General features: G+C 40.7%; 5 protein-coding genes across 6 annotated transcripts; 4 read left to right on the forward strand and 1 right to left on the reverse strand.

Moving 5' to 3' along the window:
* Window positions 1-667: 667 nt before the first annotated feature.
* On the forward strand, window positions 668-1,951 carry defbl2 (defensin, beta-like 2). Its single transcript, XM_084698337.1, has 3 exons — window positions 668-859; window positions 1,078-1,189; window positions 1,393-1,951. The coding sequence occupies exons 1-3, from the start codon at window positions 802-804 to the stop codon at window positions 1,412-1,414; spliced, it is 192 nt and encodes a 63-aa protein (XP_084554463.1). The 5' UTR covers window positions 668-801; the 3' UTR covers window positions 1,415-1,951.
* Window positions 1,952-4,152: 2,201 nt separating this feature from the next.
* Window positions 4,153-8,111, forward strand: wdr73 (WD repeat domain 73). Its single transcript, XM_084698234.1, has 8 exons — window positions 4,153-4,276; window positions 4,515-4,582; window positions 4,682-4,767; window positions 4,877-4,965; window positions 5,159-5,226; window positions 5,368-5,529; window positions 5,817-6,191; window positions 6,279-8,111. Exons 1-8 carry the CDS (start codon window positions 4,209-4,211, stop codon window positions 6,515-6,517), a joined length of 1,155 nt encoding a protein of 384 aa, XP_084554360.1. The 5' UTR covers window positions 4,153-4,208; the 3' UTR covers window positions 6,518-8,111.
* Window positions 6,854-10,161, reverse strand: LOC146287974 (sialidase-3-like). Its single transcript, XM_084698233.1, has 3 exons — window positions 10,004-10,161; window positions 9,261-9,497; window positions 6,854-9,114 (listed from the first exon to the last, which is right to left on the reverse strand). The coding sequence occupies exons 2-3, from the start codon at window positions 9,480-9,482 to the stop codon at window positions 8,107-8,109; spliced, it is 1,230 nt and encodes a 409-aa protein (XP_084554359.1). The 5' UTR covers window positions 9,483-9,497; window positions 10,004-10,161; the 3' UTR covers window positions 6,854-8,106.
* An 88-nt stretch (window positions 10,162-10,249) lies between these two features.
* On the forward strand, window positions 10,250-14,894 carry xrra1 (X-ray radiation resistance associated 1). Of its 2 annotated transcripts, XM_084698232.1 has the most exons (17): window positions 10,250-10,506; window positions 10,688-10,845; window positions 11,003-11,074; window positions 11,165-11,237; window positions 11,449-11,546; window positions 11,698-11,846; window positions 12,301-12,405; window positions 12,515-12,681; window positions 12,779-12,822; window positions 12,904-13,029; window positions 13,131-13,224; window positions 13,311-13,429; window positions 13,522-13,797; window positions 13,898-14,054; window positions 14,299-14,414; window positions 14,508-14,613; window positions 14,702-14,894. In XM_084698232.1, exons 1-17 carry the CDS (start codon window positions 10,413-10,415, stop codon window positions 14,866-14,868), a joined length of 2,121 nt encoding a protein of 706 aa, XP_084554358.1. In that variant the 5' UTR covers window positions 10,250-10,412; the 3' UTR covers window positions 14,869-14,894. The 2 variants fall into 2 exon arrangements, 1 of the variants encoding a protein (XP_084554358.1); XR_014755172.1 differs by lacking the exon at window positions 14,702-14,894 and having other exon boundaries at window positions 13,898-14,105; window positions 14,508-14,532.
* Window positions 14,895-15,236: 342 nt separating this feature from the next.
* Window positions 15,237-18,756, forward strand: pold3 (polymerase (DNA-directed), delta 3, accessory subunit). Its single transcript, XM_084698931.1, has 12 exons — window positions 15,237-15,404; window positions 15,623-15,678; window positions 15,847-15,946; window positions 16,144-16,183; window positions 16,333-16,465; window positions 16,608-16,848; window positions 16,963-17,035; window positions 17,121-17,259; window positions 17,352-17,461; window positions 17,600-17,691; window positions 17,821-17,896; window positions 18,057-18,756. Exons 1-12 carry the CDS (start codon window positions 15,348-15,350, stop codon window positions 18,248-18,250), a joined length of 1,311 nt encoding a protein of 436 aa, XP_084555057.1. The 5' UTR covers window positions 15,237-15,347; the 3' UTR covers window positions 18,251-18,756.
* Window positions 18,757-23,182: the final 4,426 nt, after the last annotated feature.

Below are 23,182 nucleotides of genomic sequence, written 5' to 3' on the forward strand. Positions count from 1 at the left end.
CAAATGAGACACGTTTACTGGGTCATTCAGGCTCAATCATTAACAACCGTGAGATCACTGATCTGTTTAACATGAGAGCACAAGGTGGCGCAATTTGGACATAGTTTCTATTGTTCAAATCACAACAGCTCCTGTGTCATCAGAGCTCTGTTTTTGTGTGTAGTTTGATTGCAGTTTGACAGCATCAGCAGTATCACATTAACCACTGCCAGTTTCCGACCTGTGCAGAGCAGTGTACTGAAAGAGCAGCCCTGAAACACAGTACCAAGAGACAGGTAGCTGGATTGATTGTCTGTATCTTAATCAAAAAGTGAACTTGTGCTTCAACACATACTGTGAGGCGGCCTTATTCTGGGGAGTCGTGAGTGGTGAGGGTTTTTTTCATTTTTCTTCGGACTCACATAGGTTATCCTGGAGGTGTCCAGTCAGAGAGGTTTATGTAAGTACTTTTAAACTGTTTGAAAAAGTAGAATAAAAAGGCTACCCAAATGTTCCTTTGTCTACCCTACTTTTGTGCTGGCCACAATCAGGTTCAACAACAAATAACAGTTTTGCTCAAACTCTTGGTCAAACAAAATTTAGTTAGATCCTCATTAACACTTCACATGCTGCAGTTGTGTCACAAAAGGAGATCTGCTTCACTCCACTTTCATCCCCAAAGATACATCTGTCATGGAATGACAGTCCTGTACTGTGGTTCAAACAGTGCCCGTCTGACTCCTCCCACTTGGGTGAAACACTGTATAAATGCAACACCGGCCCTGGCAACAGCACTGTCTGAGAAGTTTGTAACTCCAAAACATGAAGGGATTGGGCTTGGTTTTCCTTGTGCTGTTCCTCACGCTGTCTTCTGTTGAGGGTAAGCAGTAGATACCTTCACTTGTAACTGGATGTGACGGTGCAGGTCTGAATGTGTCATTGAAAATGACACTACAGTGTAATCAAACGTGTTTCTGTCATGACATCTGTCATGGGAATTCTAATCGTCTAATTGTCCATAACCATAAACAGACAATAGGGTGGATGAAATTGTTTCTTTTTCTCCGTACTGTGACCATTTCTTATCATTTGTTCCAGCTGAGGATGTGGAGATGCAGTACTGGACGTGTGGAAACAGAGGACTTTGCAGACGGTTCTGCTATGCCCAAGAGTATATTGTTGGCCACCATGGTTGTCCACGCAGATACAGGTACATACATGATATGAGGTACATACATGATGAGATGTATATATATATGTAACTAAGTTACTCATCGATTGGAATGAGGGTCTGTACAGAACTCTGGATGGTTAATGTCAAATGATATTGAAACTCTATGCTCTCACTATGATAAATACAAGTTGTACAACCTGCCAGACAACACCTCATTGTGTTCTGTTCATCATTTGCAGGTGCTGTGCAATGCGGTTTTAGCAGTTACAGACAAGATAACACGACCGGAAGAACTTCACTGACTGAGGATCGATGCTTTGCTGGGTTAGGTTGAATGGGTAGGGGTATGTGGCTCTGGCTAAGTTCAACAGTAATTGAAGACCATGAGGTGACCTTGAGAAAGGACCTATTTATTCTTGAATCTTTTGAAGATAATGTGGTCAAACAAGCCTTTTATTCTGGCTACACATGACAAAGTTCAAAACAATTTCCTGCATTCTGAATGTCAGTATCTGTATGTGGTGGACAAGTTAAAAAGACCACTTTAGTTACAATACATGGTTCAGGTAAATTATCAAATGTTAATTTCCATCGGACATAAATGTTATTTGGATTAATAATGAAGTATTTCAAGAGCTGAGGGCATCAATCAAATAATCAAAAGTGCATAGATTCTAACAACACAGTACCTTGAGTTGTTTTTATATTAATTTTTTAAGCTTTGGAAATGAATTGTAGAAGATACATTAATAATAATAATACACTTACCGATGTTAGTGTTTGCTATTTATATGTCATTTATGGTGTTGTTTGTTTCAATTATTAATAAACTCTTATACAGAGAATAAATAAATTGTCTAATGAATAATTCCACGTATGTTGATTGACTGTGTTGGTAGTGATGAGAGAGACTGTCAACTGATCCAGAAGACACAAACATGATGCACTTTTTTTTTTTTTTTACAGTGATACAAGTGGAACAACACTAGTGGTGCACTTTGTTGTTTGAGCTAACCTACTGTTCCCACCTGGGCTTACTTTCAGCCAATTATAGTATATAACAGAGAGCTCAGAGCAGAGGCGTTGTTAGACATAAAACTCTACTGGGGCACAGGCCCCTATTCATATCCCTTTTTTTTCTTTAAGCTTGCTGCTCACAACGCACTATAGGCTATAGAAACTCTGCTTGCTTAACCCACTATACAACAGTTCAGGAATGAAAGTTTGATATCAGCTTTGGCAGGGACATCAATAGTTAATGAGAGCACGCACATTTCTTTGACATTTATTTGGGCGCAAATAGCCTGCTGTTTTTTTGAGCTTCATACGTAATATTGTTTTCATGTTTTAGTCAAAATATGATAATCAGTAGGCCTATCATCTAGAACCTGCCTTTGTACTATTTTCTCAGCCTACCTCAATTCTGACTTGTGTGTCGAGTCCGACACCTGAACTTCTGAATGTGTGCCACAGTGGCTGTTTGGCAAGCTCAGAGCGCACTGACATGGAATACTGCGGGCATCGTTTTGTGTTTTTGGTTAAACTGCTTTGATTTTACAAGCGTTGATTGGGATACTGCGTAAATTTTTTCTGAGATTGTCAATCTAAATGAATGCACTGACTAATAAAGTAAATTGTTAAAACTCAAACTTTAGATTTTACTGAGGCACAGCAGATTTATACTGGGGCACGTGCCCCAGTAAAAAGGGTCTAACGACGCCCCTGGCTCAGAGACAGAGAGTTAAGTTATTGCAAGTATGCTTTGCCCACTATTGTAAAGCTACCACACAAAGCCGGTCAAGTGACTGACCCAAATAGTTGTTGTGGAATGGAGCTTTTGTGAATGAAGTACTTTCGCTCATGTTCATGTTTATGTCATCTCACCATTCTCTTCATGTCTGGGAGGCAATGTCTGGCATATTGAAACTACGTCATGCAGCCATTGATTCCATTGTTGAAGCACAGATTACGCTCTTCACCAGACACTCATCTGCACCTCGTGCAATGAATAGTTAACATTAGCATATCCAAACCAAAAGGTGAAATAAATAGTTTGATATTCAAATCCTTACATTTTTGTCTCAGGTTAATCTAATCAACAGCAGGATCACAAATATGATCATATCTGTCATTTATAAAATCCCTTCAATTGGCAAAATGCTGTAATAGACCTAAGCAGACATACAGCCATCAAAAAACACTGAACACAAATATTAGACATCAGTGTTTTATGGAGTCAGAAGATGACTTGTGATTGGACTGGTGCAATAGAGGTTAAAAGCTGGGATGCTATCTGTAAACATGGGCCATTGCATTGTGCCCTGCATTGTGGTCTGGTTATCACTCTATCTTTGTGCTTGTGCTATTCAGTCAGCACAGCGTGACACTACCACAATGGAGTAAAATCCCACAAATCTGTTTACATGAGGCTCTCTGTCTTCCCAGTTATATCACCGGGCTCACTGCAGCTGTTCTCATCAAGTGATTTGGGGACAGGGGGAGGCAAGGGTGTAGCCAGAAACATATTTTTGAGTAGGCCTAGAAAAATATGGATAGGCATCTTTTCAGTTTTTTTACCTATTTACTTTGCGATGTGCACCCGGTGCATCATTTTTTGGAGATATTTTCGTTCTTGGTTAGGCCTTAGAACATGTAAGGTAGGCGTGTGCCTACCCAGGTCTACCTGGGGCTACGCCCATGGGGGGAGGACAAGTTGCTTGAGTTACATCTCACATACTGTCAAAACTGTTGAACAAATTATAACATTGATAATTACTAAATTGTGCTGTGAATGGAATTTTAAACAATAAATGTTATAATGGAAGGCCAAACACTTAATCCTTTATATATATAAAAAATTACAATCAATACAAAATACATTTTGGAGGTGGTACATCATGTACATAGTTGTCTGTCAACTTGCATTGCATGAAGTTAACTCCAATGCGCTAGATGGCGATAGTACAACTTCGATGACGTTCCCAATTCGTAAACAACAATTTGCCATCACTGTGGACTGGCGAAGTTCAGCAGAAGCCACGCTTAGCGGTCTACAATGAATGAATTAGATGTTGCAGCCTTTGATGAGACGATTGACGACTGGTTTATCGAGTCTCTGAAAACGTAAGAATTGTTTTTTTAATTTTTGATCTTACATCTTCAAGGAGTTATTGCACAGGGCTTATGTTATATATGTATTGTCTGCATGAGTTGACAGAAGCTAAAACACTGAGGTATTCAACAAACCAGAAGTCAAGTTGTTGCTCATTGAACATTTTAAATAGTCGCTGAACGATCTGTAAAACAATTTCAATTCTGTTTCTCCAACTTTCTAAGGCATGCATTTCATACTCCTTTTCAGCTACAAGGACCTTCATGTGTATCAGCTTGAACATCCAACTAGAGTTATTGAATGGACCGCAGGAAAAAGTCTGTTTAAATAGTTTTTGCAAAATTAAACCTTTATTCTTTTCATCGGAAGTTCCATCCTTTCACCGGAAGTTTTTTCATTAAACTTTGTCTCTACAGCTATATGTGTCGCTGGATACAGTTCAACCAAGAATGAAATTTTGGAGCTGCTTCTTCCTCTTAAACTGTTTGCTGATGACAATCAAGTATGAATATTGATAGACCAAGAGATTAATTGAGTTAAAAAATGTTATAAATGCATTGAAATATGATACTTTGGAATGCCACTGACAATAGCTTTTTCTGTGTCTGCAGGGTCTTTGTGCAGAGCGAGATTTTAAAGTGGTCCATGGAGGTTTCACAAATGAACCGGTTCATTGCCTTAAACACATTCAAGGAACAAGGTACAGGTGTCCATGCAGAAAGAAAAATACTTATTATTCATTACCAGAGGAATTTAGAGAATGCATATTAGTGCTTCAATCCAGCCAGTGCCAGAATGGCTGAAATAGTCAACTGATCAACCGTTGCCATTTTATAATTAAATTATAAAAGGATTACAAAAGGGTGACAAAATGTTTGATCTCTCCTTCCAAGGTGTGTGGTAACCAATGATGGGCTGAGCAACAAACTGCAAGTGTGGGACGTAGGGGGCAATGACTCTGGTGAGTAGCCCCCCCCCCCCCCCCCCCCCCCGTTTCCTGTTGCATCATCTAAAAAATTAAGACCTTTACTACTGTAAACAATAGAAGCAGTTGTTTGATTCACAACTCGGTGCCGCCCTGTAATTTGTCTTCAAATGATAGATGTCATAAAGAACTCTGGATGCATCCAGCCCACACGCGTGTCACAGAGCGGCAGCAAGATCGCCCCCGGGGTAACCGGAGACCTCCATGTTCTTCATGGATCTCAGATGTGCGACCTCCAGCTGACCGATCTGACGTCTGGAAGCTCTCTCTACTCTGTGGGTGAGAGAACACGCATTCCTGGGAGGAGGCTGTCTACTCAATGATGTACTAGGGAGTCAGATGGCTGAGCAGTTAGGGAATTGGGCTATTAATCAGTAGGTTGCCGGTTTGATTCCCTGGCCCTGCAAAATGACGTTGTGTCCTTGGGCAAGGCACTTCATCCTACTTGCCTCGGGGGAATGTCCCTGTACTTACTGTAAGTCGCTCTGGATAAGAGCGTCTGCTAATTGACTAAATGTAAATGTACTAATACACGTAACATCCTATCCCTCCTCTTTCCCCCGTAGGAAAAGACATCCCGGATGTATTAAGCTCCCTGCAGTTTGTGACTGGCAGCGTATTTCTGGCTTGTACCTGTGGGGGGGACCTATTTGTGGGGGACACAAGGACATCCACAGTCCCTACGCCTACGCCAGCAGAGGGGAGAGAGTCGGAGCTCTGGTGCATGGCTGCTGCCTCCTCCTCAGGCCTGTCCCCGCCAGAGCAGGGCAGCCATAGGGTAGCAAGGCTGTCCTCGTCCGGCCTGGTCGTGCTGTCCGACCTACGAGACCTTAGGAGCTGTGTTGGTCAGGCTCAACTCGATATCCAGAGGAACATTCCCACTCACGATTTTATGAACGTGTCATGGGCACCAGCTTTGGACAACTGTCTTTCTGTTTCAGGTAAGTAAAACATCCGTTTCCATGAAAGAAAACTTTTGATATCAGATATAGACTTTCTTAACAGTATTTATAATATCACTGTTGCAGGTTTTAACGGACTGGTAGAGATCTACGACACCTCCACTTGGAGACCCAAGTGCAGGGAATCAAAGCCTCTTTTTGTGCACCAGGGTCATGTGATGTCAAGTGTGTGTCATCCTAGCACCAGCCCTCCTCTGGTCACCTCTCACATATGGCATCCCAGCCGGCCTCAGACTGTCCTCTCAGCTGGTGCCGATGGCTCCATGCATGTGTGGGACTGGGTCAACAGTACAGCCGCCACATGATCTTGACAATTGGACGTTTTTTGACAACTCGGATCATTTTGTGGAATCATGGAACATTTTCTTTTGTTGAGACATCTAAATTCTAGCAGTCTGTGTTTGAGACATTTCGTTTTATAAATGAAACAACCGTTAAACCCTTGATCATACTGCAGTACACAAAATATTTTTATATTTCATTGACATTTTTACTTTTACTAGTCTCATAGAGGGAGGTCTAGGTTTTGGAGTGACTAAAAAAAAAAAAAAAACATATTTAATACAATTCCGTAACATACTGCACACCATGTAACCTTGTTGCCACAAAATAGTTTTGTAAAAAAAAATGAAAACATAGCATTGAATAATTCTTTTTATTTGCTTTCTCAAAAATACATGGTTGTGCATGCCTTTTATAGAAGGTAACGAGTAACAAGAGTTTTTACTATACAGGCACATGACAGGGGTTGTCAAAGTAAGATGATGCTTTTCAGCTTGTTGGATTTCCAAGACGCCAGGCAACAATGGGAATGTGGAGGTAGTTGACACAACTGAATGTATTTATAAGGTGGCGAGGTATTGGGATGGAACACTGTTTGAATATGGCACATTTTTTATAAGAAGCATGTAATCAAATATTCTACAGCCATTCACTCAGATGAGCACTGTTATACAAAAGGGTTAACTACCCCTGATACAGAACGTGTATTTCTGATTCCAGTGGATGCAACAAAATGTTTGTCAAATATTGTCAAAATGAAGTCAAAGCATTCACAGTGATGCATTGTAAACAGTGCTCACTTAAGTGCCAAGTGTCTGAAATGGAATGTCAGTGTTGCACAGCCATCAGGCGACTAAGAAACCCATGCATTATGAGAGAATGTATTCATTTCAATGGAAAAATGAAAACAACCATAAGGGGAGCAGTCTCATAGAGATATTTATAGTCATAGCATGAGGGGTACAATTGGCTAAATTTCTTTTCACTGCCCATTTGATGAGCATGAGAAATTAAGCCGTGAATCCCATCTCATAATTGATCACCTAGACCTTCCACGCTGACACATCTAGGGAGAGCTGATTTAGCTATGAGGTAATAGATCCAACTTGCACTGTGACTGGCTGGCTGGAATGCACTTGCAATTACTCTCCGATCCACACAAAAGTAGGTTCTTACATTTCTAACATGGCATTGAGAGATATACATTTGCACAACTTAAAAAAACAATAAACAAATCACATGTAGGTTGTCCTTCAAGGACCTCATGCATTGTAGTCCATTGTCATTCTGTAATCACATGTAGGTTGTCCTTCAAGGACCTCATGCAGTGTAGTCCATTGTCATTCTGTAATCACATGTACTTTGCTTCCGCTTTGATTATGTTACATAGCTCTGTCACAGGAGTTATAGAATCAGTGATGTGGTAGAAAACTACTATATATTTATAAAACAATCATGCTTTATCTGCTTTAGGATACACACACAGTACGAATAGAGGGATTCAGATCATATTGTGGGTTCATAACTCCCAGCTAGACTGATTTCAGGTCAGAGACAAGAATGAGCTGAGCATGAAACAGGTGTTCACCACTACTGGAATAAAACCAACAACTTACAGTTCTTTCTTTTCTTTCTTGTCAACGGTCTGCATGACATCACTTAGGTTAAAAGACACAAAGGCGATCTGTTCAAGTTCGCTCTCCTTCCCACATTCCATCAGGCAGGCGAAGTGCTCAACGTCTTCACTGTGCGCCAGGTCAGAGTAGCCACTGGGCCCGCTGTGGATGACCCAGGGCTGGTCCCACCCGGATGAGTGCAGTGGGGAGCGGTTCAAGTACACCCCCATGTCCCTCCTGCTCGTCTTGTGGGTAGGGTGGGAAAAGAGCAGCCACGTTTGAGTGTCCGGGGACAGAGGTGATGTGGTGCCTCCTATGCTGTCCGCTTCGTCGTTGGGTACAAATTCCGGAGCAGGGAAGCCAATTACGCTTCCCTGGCAACCGTGGCGTGGTTCCACCAGCTTGGGAGCCAATCGGGGCTTGTCAAAGTAAGCACCGCTGCTCTCGCTCAGGGCCTCCACTCTGTGACCGTGTGTGTTCCGGGCGTTGCAGTAGAGGTGACTCCTGCCCTCGTGGTCTATAATCTCTGCCATTTCACACTCACACGACTTCCGCTGGAGCATCTTTCCCATCCTCCATGTCTGGCCAAAGTCATCGCTGTGTATGGAGAGAGCGTGGGGCTGCACCGTGAACGGTATAGGGAAGGAGAAGCATTTGAATGGGACGTAGTAGGCATAGGCCGGAATGATCAACCTGCCGCTCTCCAGCTGAATGCCGTGTCCTGGACCGACAGCGAACGTAGCCCATCTTCGGACGTTTTTGCCAATCACACTCTCTGTCAAGTCCTTCGCCTGGCTCCAGGTCTGGCCATTATCACTGCTGGTGACGTAGCACAGACGGGCCTTGTTCCTGCCTGTGATTATCTGACGGTGCTCTGGGGTATTGCTCAGGATACAGATGAAGAACAGGAACAGAGTCTTGGTATTCTTCTCGAAGACAGGACAGGGGTTCATGGTGCGATGTTCGGGTAAAAATGCTGACGTCACCTCTTGAGATGGGGACCACTGGGTTTAAACGTCAAGTAAGTGTTAACAGGCAATATATAGACTCATTCACTGGAATTTAATTCTAAATACAAGCAAAGCATGGATGGATATAATCTTGGACATTATGGCATAATGGCATCAGGGTGCACGTTTCTGATAATCACCTGAATGGATCCATTTTGAAGTGACCCTCTCCTCATAACAAGAATTTTAGCATCGCTGTCTGATGGAGAGCTCCGCTTCTCTGCAAAGGCGAGATATGTTTGTGTGTCTTTCAAGTAGAGGAGAGCTGGGATTCTGTAAGTTATTCCACTCGGCTCCTTCTTGAACAGCGTGGTTTTCTCTGGTTGCTTTTCATAGCCTTTCCGTGATGGTGTGTTGCCCATGGTTGATTTGAATTTCTATAACGAGAGATTTCACACACGCAACCTTACACGATCACACTAATTTTACAGTGGATCTCCAAGCAGTCGAACAACGTTGCAGTTGCACATTACAAAACAAGCATATGTCCAAAATCATAACTTGAATGTGTAAATTGGCATAGACTACACATTTATTGTAGCTAGTAAACCGACATTAAAGACAAGCTTTTGTGATATGGCTATAAAAGTTATTAAAATAACCTTTTGAGATTTTTGGTATTAGTGCCATAACATTTTCCGATGTAGCTAGACTACTTGACTATAAGCTAGACTACCATTTTTGTGTAAAATACTGTTGACTACAATTTAAATGTATATCTGATCAGTCGACCGAAACTCATTTCAACGTGAACATAACATAATTTACCTCGACGTTCATTACTGTAGCTAGCTAGCTAATATTCTAGCTGGATAACAAGATCAAATGAAATGGTGATCTTTGAACAAGTCGAGAGCTAGTTAATTAATCTATTAATACTTACAGAAGCAGGCTTTACACGTCATCCCGTAATATACGGTTGTCTAATTATTATTTGACATTGCTACAAAGGATTTGCCCATTTTATTTTTCCTTCTCACAAAATTAGAGACGCCTGATGTTATGATAGGCATCTCTTCTCTTCTATTGAATAATGCGAAGTGGTGGGGTGAGTGCGGCTGCAAAAGGGACCAAATGATTCTATACCGCCAACAGCTGGACGGGAAGTTACTGGCTACCTGTCTGTTGCTAGGATACAGTAACTCTCGCCGATACAGTGGCCGTTTCATCAAGCTGACATAATGGAAACATTTGTTTATCAACTTATCGGTTTACGCAACATTAGAAACCTTTCTCTAACGCAATCATCGGCGTGGTTATTCATCTAGAGAAGCAACTTAAAATTAATAACGATGGCTTCATCCGAACACTACAAATTAGATAATGGGGACAGCTATCATTCAAATTGTTTTCCCATCCGATCATTCTTTCATCAGAGAAGAGAAGGTACTGTACAGTATAGTAACTTTACTATAGCCTACAGTAGCTGCAGAGTAAGCTAGCTATACATACTACTAGATTAGTTGGCCTACGTCAGGCTAGTGAAAATGCATTTTCAGCATACAAGAAAAGGCTGCCTTGTCTGAAAGACAAGCTGTAAACTTCATGCTGTTAATTTGTTCTACAGGAGTTGGCCATTGGCTTGTGGCGCACAGAAATTCAGTGGAACACAAATACAGGAGAGGTCAGATGAAAACGGAGGGACACAAGTTCTCAAACTCTGGTGTGTCTGAGGGCAAACAAGTTAAAAATATCCCTGGCAATACACTGGATGGCAATTTACTGGTATGCAAGGTCACTTTGTTTTGCAGCCTACATTTTTTACATCAAGACTAAAAGGATGGATTTTACAGGGTTACATACTGTTAAGTAGATTGCAGAAACTGTCAATAAAAATACTCTAGTAGACCAAACATAGGATTTTCTTAACTTGTCCTTCTAGATGAAGTTGCATTGCGTGGACCAACCATCTGACCTGTGCTCAGTAGACATCAGTGAACAGAGGCTGAACTCTGTAAGAATACCATCAAAAATGTGATTCATCAGAAAAGAACACATGGAGAAAGTATTATATTAAACATGAATGTTTTCTTGTCTTCAACAGGTCAAGACTGAAGATTTAGTGGATTTTGACAATGTTGCATATGTCAATGCATCTGACAACTCTCTTCCAATAGGTTTAATGTTACATCATGGCATATACTTCTTGTTTAGGCCCCTCTTTATATCCTTTTTCTAGTCTGGAACATATTTGCATGTATACAATAATAACTTGAACATTGCTTTACCAGGACATACCATAACAGTGGTAGAGTCAAATGAACAATTCTCGAGTGTCAAAGCCATTTTATGAATGTGATCTAAAACTCTTTTTATTACTTGTTCTAGAGCCATTCAGCAAATTCCCCTCCTTAAGGGAGCTTGAGCTGTCCTTGAATAGTCTCTGCAACATAACATTCAATCCTGAGGGCTTCCCTCACTTGGAGGTATAATGAATCACCATGACCTATCAATACTGGATTATTTATTGGTCTTCATGTTATACACTTTACATCCCATACTTATGAAATCTCGATACTCTGCAACATTGAGACTGAAGGCGATGTTTGACTGAAGGTTCTTTTTTTTTTTAACAAGGTTCTGGATTTGTCCTACAACAACCTGTCGGTTGATGACATCATGTCCATTGGTTTACTCCCCTGTCTGAAAGCGCTTCATCTAACTCACAATCAACTCCAGGCTCTTCCTCCTAACCTGGCAGCCCCACACAAAGGACCCTCACAGCAGTGAGTTAATTCATATTGACCAAAAACATAAGGAAAATTATTTATTTTGTTAAAAGTTTTCTGACACAAACACCCATGCATTTGCTGTGGTTAGTCTGGTGGCAGGATACCCCATATACCACTGGGGGGCGGTAGGCTATTGAAGAATAGATATCGAGGGTCAGATGGCTGAGTGGTTAGGGAATCGGGTTATTGATCAGAAGGTTGCCGGTTCGTTTTCTGGCCGTGCAAAAATGAAGTTGTGTCCTTGGGCAAGGCACTTCACCCTACTTGCCTTGGGGGGAATGTCCCTGTACTTACTGTAAGTCACTCTGGATAAGAGCGTCTGCTAAATAAATACATGTAAATATCTCACACCGGCTGCACAAAGTTGCCAGTACTACACTATCTCTGACTGTGTTTGGATGTTGAGAGGGATATATTAACCATAAAAGTATTAACCACTATTCCACAGGTCTGTGGAGGATGCTGGTACACGGTTCAGAGCTCTTGAGCTGCTGTCGCTAGATGACAATAAACTCTCCTCTGGAGTCTTCAGCAGCGTTGCCAACTTGAAAAGGTCGGTTACAGATTGAAGGTTTATATAATTCATGTCTGTAAATGTATGTTTATTAGTGAAATGAATCACATGTTTATAATGTTTTACAATTCTTTTTTGACAATTTAAGACTGCAGTATTTAAACCTGCAAGGAAACTTTATCTCCGACATACCATACATGCAACAGACAGGGCGTCTGCAGCACTGGCCAACTGAAAACAAGCAGCCTAGTGAAGACCTTGCGAATTACCTTGACTCCGCTGGAGTAATCAAAGAAGCTCCTAACTGGATGCATGGTTGGTATACACAAAATCAAACATTATATATATATACACAAGTTCAATTGTTTTCCTCACTTGTTTTACCTATATATCTGATATCTCATCAACTCAGATGATTCAAAACAAAGTTGTAAGGAAATGAAGAATGACTCAGGGGTAAGTGATCGCTAACCACTTTGTGCTCAGAGTCAAACTCACATGCTAGGGGCTTGTAAATTCTCTGCATGTTCTCTTTAGGAGTCCAGAGTACCGCACAATTCCCAGAGTCACATTTCCCTTGACACTGTGAAAAGACAGGAATCGTCTGGAGCATTCACCTTGCCACTGCCAGAGCTTCGCTTCCTCAACCTAGCCAACAATAGGGTTTGTACTGTTCCTATTCAATATGTTACATGGTTGTGAAATATGATGTTGTGCATCGGTAAAGTTAGATTTTTGGACCTCTGTTGAATAATCATCTTCAGATATTTGAGGAAGAAGGGCTGTTGGCTGTCGCTCTGTTTCCTATGCTGAACGAGCTTGTGATTCACTCCAATCCACTCACCATGGAGAGAAGTGGTATGCATCTGATAGACAGTGGACAATGTAGTTTGTTGATTATGTGAAACAGGAATGTCACTGATATGTGATTTGTGGACGTGCAGGTGACCCTCCTGTGCTGACTTACTTCCTCCAGGAGAGGCTGGGTATCAGAATAGTCAGGAAGAAGACACCTGAAGTTGTGAAACCTCCTTTGATGATATCAGCTGACTCTAAACGAAAGGTTTGAATGTAGTGTTTCTAACTTAGTGTTAATGCTCAGGGTTTGACCTTTTAAGGGCTTCAATAATTTAGATGTTTCACTTCCCTGGACAGGTCAAAACAAAAATCCGGAAGGTACCAAAGGCGTCTATACTGATGACAACTCCTACTCTATTTGATTACCCTGTACTAGAAATGGGACGGGAACATGAGGAACTCTGTTTGAGTCCTGGCTCACTGGAGAGAAAGTCCACACCAAGCTCTGGCCCACAAACCAAGTTAGACGATAATAAAGAGGGGTCAGTTACTAGATGCTCTGATGTTATGGATGCTGAAGTGGAATCAGCTAATGATCCATTCCGAGATAGAGACTCGTTCTTTGTTACCCAGGTAACGATTATATGTTTCATGTTTTTTTTCTATTACAAATGACCTCAAGGTTTATCACTGGTGTGCGGGTTCGATTGTGACAGTTTCCTATTGTTATCAGGTAACCAATTTACCCGATTCAAACAAACCTCTACTGGACATGACAGAGGATCTCAAAGAGATTGAGAAAAAAGATTGCATTGGCATTCCAGAGAAATTGAAAGGCTATGAATTATTGTGGGATGCAAAACCAGATCCTGATATGGTGGAGCCTGTTGGTATGGCAATCTTATTTTAAGATCCATTTATTCTCCCTATCCTATGACTGTGTAAGTGCAGCAATGTTTTCCTTGTTGTTTATGTCCTTGTATTAAATCTGATCTTAAATGCTTTATTTTAAATTGCTTTACAGATTGGTTGTTTTTAAACATACTGTAGAAATAATTGTGACTTGACTTCATTGTAATATGCATATAGATGTAGGCCATTATAAGCGTTTTCATGCAGTGGTTTGTTTAACAGGAATTCAGTTTGCGGTCAGAATGTTAGAACACACACTCAAGAATCTCCTTGTCTACAGAGATTCCCAACCTAAACTTGACAGCCTTCAAATGCCATTCACAGAAAAAGAGAAAAAGGTTGCTGTTAAACTCTAAATTAAATCTAAATATTCATACACTGACAGATTTTGACAAAATAAGTTAAAGCCTAATTGTACTTTTAATTCACAGATTGGAAAGCTACCACCGCCAAGACCAAGAAAGCTCAAAGGGGAAAGATTTCAGGAGATGCTCCTAGAAATGAAAGACAGGAAAACAATCACTAAAGTCCACCTAAGTATGAATACTAACAGCGTCTACTGGGAGGTTGAGAGGTGGCTCAGATATTTCATTTGTTGAATATGTAAATTATGTTTATTTCACAGACAGTGTTTTAGAAGAAAAGGATGTCTACAAGGAGGAGTATGAAGAGGCTTTGACATTACTAAGGGATATGAAGAAAAAATACAAAATGGTTCATGTGAAAACAGTAGAACAAGCAACACACATTGAGTCTGAGACAAACAACCAGATGTCTCACATTGAAAACTGAAATAAAAAATAACATTGTACTGCTAATTACCATTTTGTCTTGCATATTGAAATGTGTCTTATTTCATTCTCATTGAGTGGATACTAAATATTTATATTTTCTGTTGCAAAATTGAGAATGAACATTAAGCAATAGAAAAATAATACATTTAGGTGTTGATGGAAAATGAAAGTGTTATGACTTGGATATAGAAAGAGGGGACCACTAAATCTGTAATGATGTCCGCAATATTCAGACCAGATGTATAAATATCGAGCACATCTGGTCTGAAAATAAGATGAGTGGTGAGCAGCCATTGTATCGCAACAGTCTCTAAACACTTGAACGGTTGTGAACACATCCTGGTCCAAGCACACCTGACAGGAAGTAAATAAAGCGCTGGCGAAAGTATTCCCGCCACATCTTGGTACAAACTCGTACTTGTGTACGGCTACATAAGCAACAACTATCCTGGCAGCCAACCCTGTTCAAGTAACACAATGGATGAAATGTATCTGGATAATATTGATGAATATGTCAATGACCACAATAAGATAGTAAGTGACCTCTTCCTGATTTACGACTTATATTGCTGGTGATGAGGGTTAGCTTGCTTAGCTAGATAGCCACTAGCCACAACACTAATGTTGTTAGCTAACTAGCTACAGTTCCTTATCTGATTAATAATGTAAAATAAGGTCTAGCTATATTTACAGAACTTTCCAATCAAACAAGTATTCGCTGAATCATCTTTACCTATTGTGTCTTCAACCAGGTAACCTACAAATGGCTTAGTCTCACACTCGGTGTCCATGTCAACCTTGCCAAACAGTGAGTGTTAACCAGCAATGTAGTCCACATTAAACCCATTAAGAATAGTTTCTACGTAGACAACTCGATTACACGCTTCAGACAGATCTTTAAAGTGACTCGCTGCTAAAACAAACGTCAGTTTGTCCTTGTTTCAAAATGGATGCTTCGTGATCTTTTTTATTCCAGAATGCTGTTTCATTACTTGGAGCAGAAAAGGAGAGAGAGTTCTGCTCAGCTTCATGCTACTTATCTAGTCTCTGGGAAGTTTGTTGAGAATGGCCAGGCGGTAAGTGGACAAGACACAATACCCAGTGACTTTGAGCACACTATCCCCAGCTATTCTTATGTACTTTAATGACGTTTAGCTTGCATCTTATCAGTTCACCTAATGCATGCCTTTATAACTGACATCTTTTTATAATTAGTCCTTGGGTGGTCAGGCATGACTGGTGTGATTAATGAAGTCCTCTGCTTTTATTCCAGAGCCATAAGGTGTCGGTTGTGCGAGAAGATCAGCTGGAGGGTACATCATCTCTCTGTCCACCTGCTGAAGTTCATTCAGATCTTTTGTGTTATAGATGGTGTTCACCTGTTATGTAATTTAACATGTTTCTAAAATCCCTTGGGATGTGCAAGCCACATCTGTATGTAAACGTGTTCTGTGTTTCGCAGATGTGAAGTCGAAGTTGAGCCTGACTGTTAGTGTCCACGTGTACAGCGTCCAGAAAGCCGAGCTGAAAGACAGTGGTCCCCTGTACAGTGTTGATTATGACGCTGTGAAGGAGAATATGAAGAACTGCAGCAGGTAACCCATCTATATTAAATGCATGTTGGTCAGTGAAAGAATAGGAATACAAAGCTATCAATGACTACAATTATAGTATAAAAAAACAGATGTGCTTCACTCACTGATCTTTAGAATATAATGTATCAATCTGATGGCACAGGTACAGTGCTATCCACTGTGCCAGCGCAATCCCCATAGAGACTCCTGAGAGAACACAGACCCCAACAACAGACATGGAACAAGAAGTCAAAACTGTAATGAATGGTCAAACCAGTCTGCCTGCTAAACCTACATCCAAGCCTAAAGGAATCATGGGAATGTTTGGAAATAAGAATGCCCCGAAAAACGAAAAGGAAATTAAGTCGGAGAAGAAGGAGGACACACCTGGTGACGTACCCGCGGTAGCCATGTTTACTACTCGCTCTTCTCTGAAGGATCTTGTTATACAAACACAGCTAACTGTAACATTAACTTTAGTCTTGTATAAATGACCCATTTTTAATTTAATTTTCTAGATGGAGATCTCAAAAAACAAACCAGTTTCCAAGACAAATGCTATGAGTAACTTCTTCGGGAAACAAGCAGGAAGTGAGAAGACCTACATCTGCAAATCTAATAATGTGTCCTTTAGGTATGAACCATCTAAACTTGACACATGTTGTGTTTGCCACAGAAAAGCCTGTGGACGCGGTGAAGCAGGAGGAAGTAGCTGAACCTTCTCTAGTAGAGAGTAAACCTACAAGCCCGCCTGTGAAACAAACTCAGCCAGAGATGGAGGAACCGGAGGATGTGCTTGAGAAGGAGCACGGAAGGTGCGTTTGATTATACTTACAACACCGTGCATGTGCATGCAAGCAACTATGACCGCACTTGAACGCAGCACTGTTATCGTTCCTTTTGGTAGCAAGACCAAGAGGCTCAACCATTCTGATGGTGAGGAGGAGAAAACAGAGAGCCAGAAGAAGAAGAGGAGGAGGATCAAGAAGCCTCAGCCAGACAGTAGTGATGATGAGGGTAAGACAAGCTGCACAGGCCCTGCTTTGTCTTTGGCCCCTGCATTTCTACAAAAGTTCACCATTCATGCAGCTTAATGCATTTTAGGTCATCAATTGGATGACAACCTCAAGTTGAGCTAACTTTTCCCCGTTATAGTTATTCCTGATTCTCCACGGCAACAAGATGTGAGGAAACCTTCGTCGACTCGGGGCTGCCAAGTAAAGAGAGAACCAGTTTCATGCCCTGATGTAAGATGTCTAATGATATAACTTCTTGTTTTGGGGTTAATAAACCCTAGGAAATACGGCATGGAGTAGTGTCAAAGTTGTATTACCTATTTTTATGTTTTATAATCAAGTCTTTTTACATTCATCCAGGAGAAGTCCCCTAAGAAGAGGAAAAGGAGGCGTGTCTTGAAAGCTCATACCTTTCAGGATGAAGAGGGTTGTATTGGTGCGAGTTTTATAACTTTATTTAATATCAGTGATCCAGTATCTGTCGCGTTTGGATTTTACAGTCTAAATATCCTGTTTCTTCATTCTTATACAAAGACACGATAGGATAACCATGAAAGGTTAGATGTCTGATCAAAGAATGTCTGTCTGTTGTCCAGTGACAGAGAAGGCCTTCGAGAGTGAATCCTATTCTGAGACGGAGGATGAAGTCCAGGCCAGTAAACCCACTTCAGCCGCCGCTACACTATCAACTGGCAAGAAAGAGGAAAAGAAAAGCCAGAAGAAATCTACTCCCACTGCCAATAAAGGAACCAAGCAGGCTTCAATTATGGGATTTTTCCAGAAGAAATGATAAATGACCTCTTCTGTTGTTGTTGAACACTCCAGAGGACCACCAGGGATCACCACCATCAGTTGAACTTGACAACCTTGTGGACATTGGTTTGGCGAACTCGCGTTCTTCAGTTCTACACAGAAACAATGGGGTCTCACATTGGGTTAGTTATTTGGCAACACTATGTGGAACATGACACTTGTTTTATTGCTTTGACAATGGCAATTTTTCCTTGCTCTCTTTACTGTATATCATTAAATTATGTGAACCTTTTCACCAATTTTGTGATATATCTGACTGCTGTACTTCAACAGTAGAATGGATCTGGTGAGCTAGTGAGCCTTGTCTTATATAAACAAGTGTGAATTTCACAATAGTCCACGTACGCACATGCAATTTGTGGACCGATCGAGCAAGCTATCGAGCTGCTTGTCGCAGCAAAAATGTGTAGAATGTCTTTAGTTAGCCATAATGGAGTTTGATGCGTGATCACAATTAAAGTATTTTCATACTTTCTTTTTCAACTTGATTTTACAATTTCTGTTTCATCAAAGGGAGCCTGTGTCTTAATATATGGTTTGGGGGACTACTAAAACTAAAGATGATTTAAAAATATGTATATATATCAGTACTTTACGAACATTGTACTATTGAAATACAGCTCCTCTGATTCTATGATGTCATGCTGGCACTCTTGTAAACTTCCAGAGGTATGATTGATACAAACTATCCTTTGGCATGGTGTCTTATATCTAGATGCACTTACAGAGGGAACAAATGGTTTGATCTAGAGCTATGTGGTGTCTGGATGGCTGTTGGTCAGATAAAATCAAGTTGGCTAGTGTCCTTTTCAAACTAAGAATGAAGTAGAAAAACATGATGTACAAAGAACTAAAGACGGATGTTTTGAAATTGCGTGGACTGACAACCCGAAAGTCAAACACCCTTCGGGACTAAAACACATACATTTTGTGTCGGATGATAGAAGTACATGCTGGAACACACAGGCTGCGATGGAACATTGCTGGACTGAAACCATCTCCATCCATAGGATCAGTAAAGATGAATGACTTCCAGGTTTACTGTCCACGGTGGAGGTAGAAGGGACACATTCTCTACAAACATGTAGACAACTACATAAACTCTTGGTAACAGTGTTAGATGCACAGAAGTACAAATGCAAGTCATTTTTAAAATTACTTTCTACCTTGTAATATATTTATGAAGATCTCACTACCTTGGGTAACAGAAAATACCTCCACCTCTATTATTATTTCCAAACTTAAACTATTTAGTTATTTCCTTAGTTCTGTTTCTTTCCCCATCCCTTGCTCTTCCCCTGTCCTTGATTTCATGGTTCTGCCCACCGTAAGATTCCAATTATATTCCTCTAGCTCAGCTACACAGATGTGGAATGCAGCTTCTATCCCAGGTGGAATAAATCAGAAGGTATTTTACAAATATATCAAGTGATTCTCCGTTATTAAATTCATAGATGCCTTAGGCACTCAATTTCTTAGTCTATGAATGCATGGAGGTTGTAAGGGAAGTCCTTAAATTCATATATACTTTTTTATTACTGCAGAAACTATTCCACGCTACTAGAACTTCATCTGTAATAATAACATACTGTATATCCTTTTCTTTGCAAGGATCAAATGCATGAATACTGGATATATAAAATATGAATGTTCAGGTTGTTACCTCCAACAAATACAAGGATCACATGAATGCTTAACTTTATTATTTAAAGTTATATTATATTATGTATATTATTTAAAGTTAGAAAGGTAAAATAAGGTCTTTCTTCTTATATGAAGAATATACAGTTGTGTTATAGTAAAGTAATCAACTTTAGTCATTAGCATGTGCTAATAATCTCCATAATCTTTAGTGTTACTGTATTGGGCCTTTCATTCGGTATATTTCAATGTAGCAAAGCAAAATATAAAGTTATCAATAGGTGATGCTGTAAAATATGTAAATTTTACTGCACACATGGTCTCAAAAATGTCATCAACATATTAATTTATGTATCAACTAATCTCAAATCATAAACACTAACGTTGAAGCATGTGGCAAAGCACTCTCTCGTAACGGAGCCCAAACAATAGTAAATGCAACTACAGAGTTTACAGCTTTGATTCACGTTTGTAATCCCACCAGGAACGTCTCTCTCACCATGAACACAATTGAAAGTAAATAATTGAGAACAGACTTTAACTCATGCTCCCTCATAGCACTTGGCAGGAGGGGACCACGTTGGGCCCAAAGAAAATACACGGAAGGGAAAAAATAGGAAGAACCCTGATGATCTTGGTAAAGCCTCAGTAGTCTAGATCTTACACAGGCATTATCTCAGTGTGTGCGCATGCACAACAAACACCCCGTCGACCATTGGAGGGTGTTTGCAGTTACTGCTCTGAATCACGGATTGAGGCCTAGCGGCTCTTGGATAATATTCCTGCCGAGTCTCCAACACTACATTTGGCACAGGAGGGCAGTCATGATTACTTCACCAACACTACTCATTAATCCATGTGCCAAATGAGTTCGCTGCACATTGGTCCTATTCATCATTCTCTTTGATACACAATTGAACTATAGCACACTTATCATGTAATCTTAGAGAAAGACTGCATGGTCTTTAGTGTACAGGCCTTCCACCAATTAGAGATCTAAAAAGATTTTAGTTGTGGTCTTTTTCCTTAATCCTCTCAACGATGGTTATTTTGGCGATGAACAAAAGATTTCAAGTTGAGTCTATCAATCATCCATCCATTACAAAGCATGTGTTTAAAATGTTGACCCTTAAACAGTGGGGGTCAGGAAAGAGGGTCTGCTGACTGGAGTGTTTATGACATGAATCCCAGTATTGTCCATATTTTCTTGGCACGGCTCTAATCATCAGCTAAAATGATAAGGGCCAACTTAATTAAGGAGAGGGGAAGGGTGTAAAAAACTGTGCCCTTAATATATTTCGGAAGTATTTTGATGAAGCATAAACTCAGGGGTTCTCTTGAACACCTTAATCAGCTATGAAAGCAAACACACCTATCAGGCTTAATTAACTTAACACAATTTGGCTCCCTATGAATCAAAAGACTGCCTGATTGATTTTTAATGCTTCAGTTCCTCATAAACAGAGTATCTGTGAGACATCATGTGGTGTAGCGGCTCTGGGGAAGATATTTTAGACGTTTGTTTGGTTTGCTTACCTCACCTGCCGTAATCTAGTCTAAACACAACATTTCTTCGTGATCTACAACAAACATCCCGTCATATTCCTCACAAGCTCATATTTCCTTCCCAGCTGCAAGCAGAAAAGCAGCGTTTAGAGGCTCTGGAAAAAAACCCAGAAGAGAAACCATTCTATCACATGAACAGAAAAGATAAACGTTCCATCTATTTATATAGGGAATCTTTTTCCTCAATTCAGAGTATTCCATGCTCGGATATATCCTTTAACAATGGGCAGCAGGGTTGAGCAGACATGCTCAGAAAGCACGCTGACCCCACTACCTGATTTATACCCACCGACTGCACCCAGCTGTTACCATTGCGAGTGCCAAGACTAAGCATGCATAGCTGAATTGAGCAAATGCTACTTAGAGCGAATTTGAAACTTCCACTCAAAAAATGAACGGACCATGTCGACGCTGAAAAGATCTTCACCAAAAGCAAGTCATTGGAAGATAAGCTCCTGGGGCAATAAATGAAAATCTTCAACAGTGCTAAAATAGAACATGAGGAAGGGGAAATAATTAAAGGTGCAGACAAACTATTTCCAGGTGATCTGGGGCACCTTCTCCCACAGACAACCCCCTTGAACTGCGAAGACAGACAGAGATGTTGCCAGAAGCTGTCAACTTCAACAGCCGGCACAAATACATGACAGCTCCATTGTGTGACTATTAAGGTCTACAACTGAGGGACTTCTGTTTCTAAATATTTTGTCAGGCCTTCAGTGAGAGATAGACAGGGCTGTCTGGCGCAATGTGTGAGGGGCAAAACAATGACTCATTGTGGCCCTGGGACAGAGAGCGTAGACTTTTGGAGTTCACAGAGAAGGGATATTAGTCCCAAGTCTCTGCACTCCTCCCAAATTTAGGCTAGTGAGTACAGTTCTAGCCCACTGCACAGAACATGGCATGTTCACAATTAGTGTGATCCCACACCTGTTGACCCAAACAAGTCTGTTGACAGGCTGTTCACAGCGCTCCTCAGCAATGAAGCAGACATGGGAGGATGAGATCATTTGCTGGCCGTGCAGAATTATAATGATAAATGCAAGCTATTTTCACCTACTACCCATAACAGTTCGTTGAAGTTGTGGAAAAGTTATATTTTCTTTTTTTCAAGACCAAAGATGACAATTCCCCCAGTACTATACATATTAAGAATACAAATCCATCTTGCTTAAAGATAGAACATTACTATAAAAAAACGACAGGCTACGGGGCTGATATATATCCTAATAACTTCCCAGTGTTACTCTGAACCTCCTCTCCCTCCTCTGGCTGTCTTAAAAACATTGATGTGCTTCCAACTCCTGACCTACATTTATTTCAAAATCACACTGCTCTGTTGTTCTACTCATACCTTCAGGCCATTATAGCCTGTGAGAAAACAAACTTCACCTTCGGAGCATGAATCCAAATTACAAGTGCAATTTGAAGGCACAAACAAACCCTCTCCTCTCGTTTGCAGCTTTCGGAGGCTTGTTCAGTGGAAAACAATAGCCTGTCTTGTGCAGGAATTCTTGCCCCAGGTACTGTTGTACTTGGTTGGCTCCCTGTTTAAGACTTTTAGGTGCTAGAATGCTCTGCATCCATACTAAAGGGACACATCAGTACCAAAATCCCACACACAATCTCATGGAAAATTGGCCTGCAAAAAACTGGCCTTGAAAAGCTGGCTCAACATATGACAAATGTTTGATTGCATGAA

The sequence above is a fragment of the Hypomesus nipponensis genome, chromosome 5 (genome assembly GCF_054491055.1).
Source record: "Hypomesus nipponensis isolate SF chromosome 5, ASM5449105v1, whole genome shotgun sequence".
Taxonomy (NCBI): domain Eukaryota; kingdom Metazoa; phylum Chordata; class Actinopteri; order Osmeriformes; family Osmeridae; genus Hypomesus; species Hypomesus nipponensis.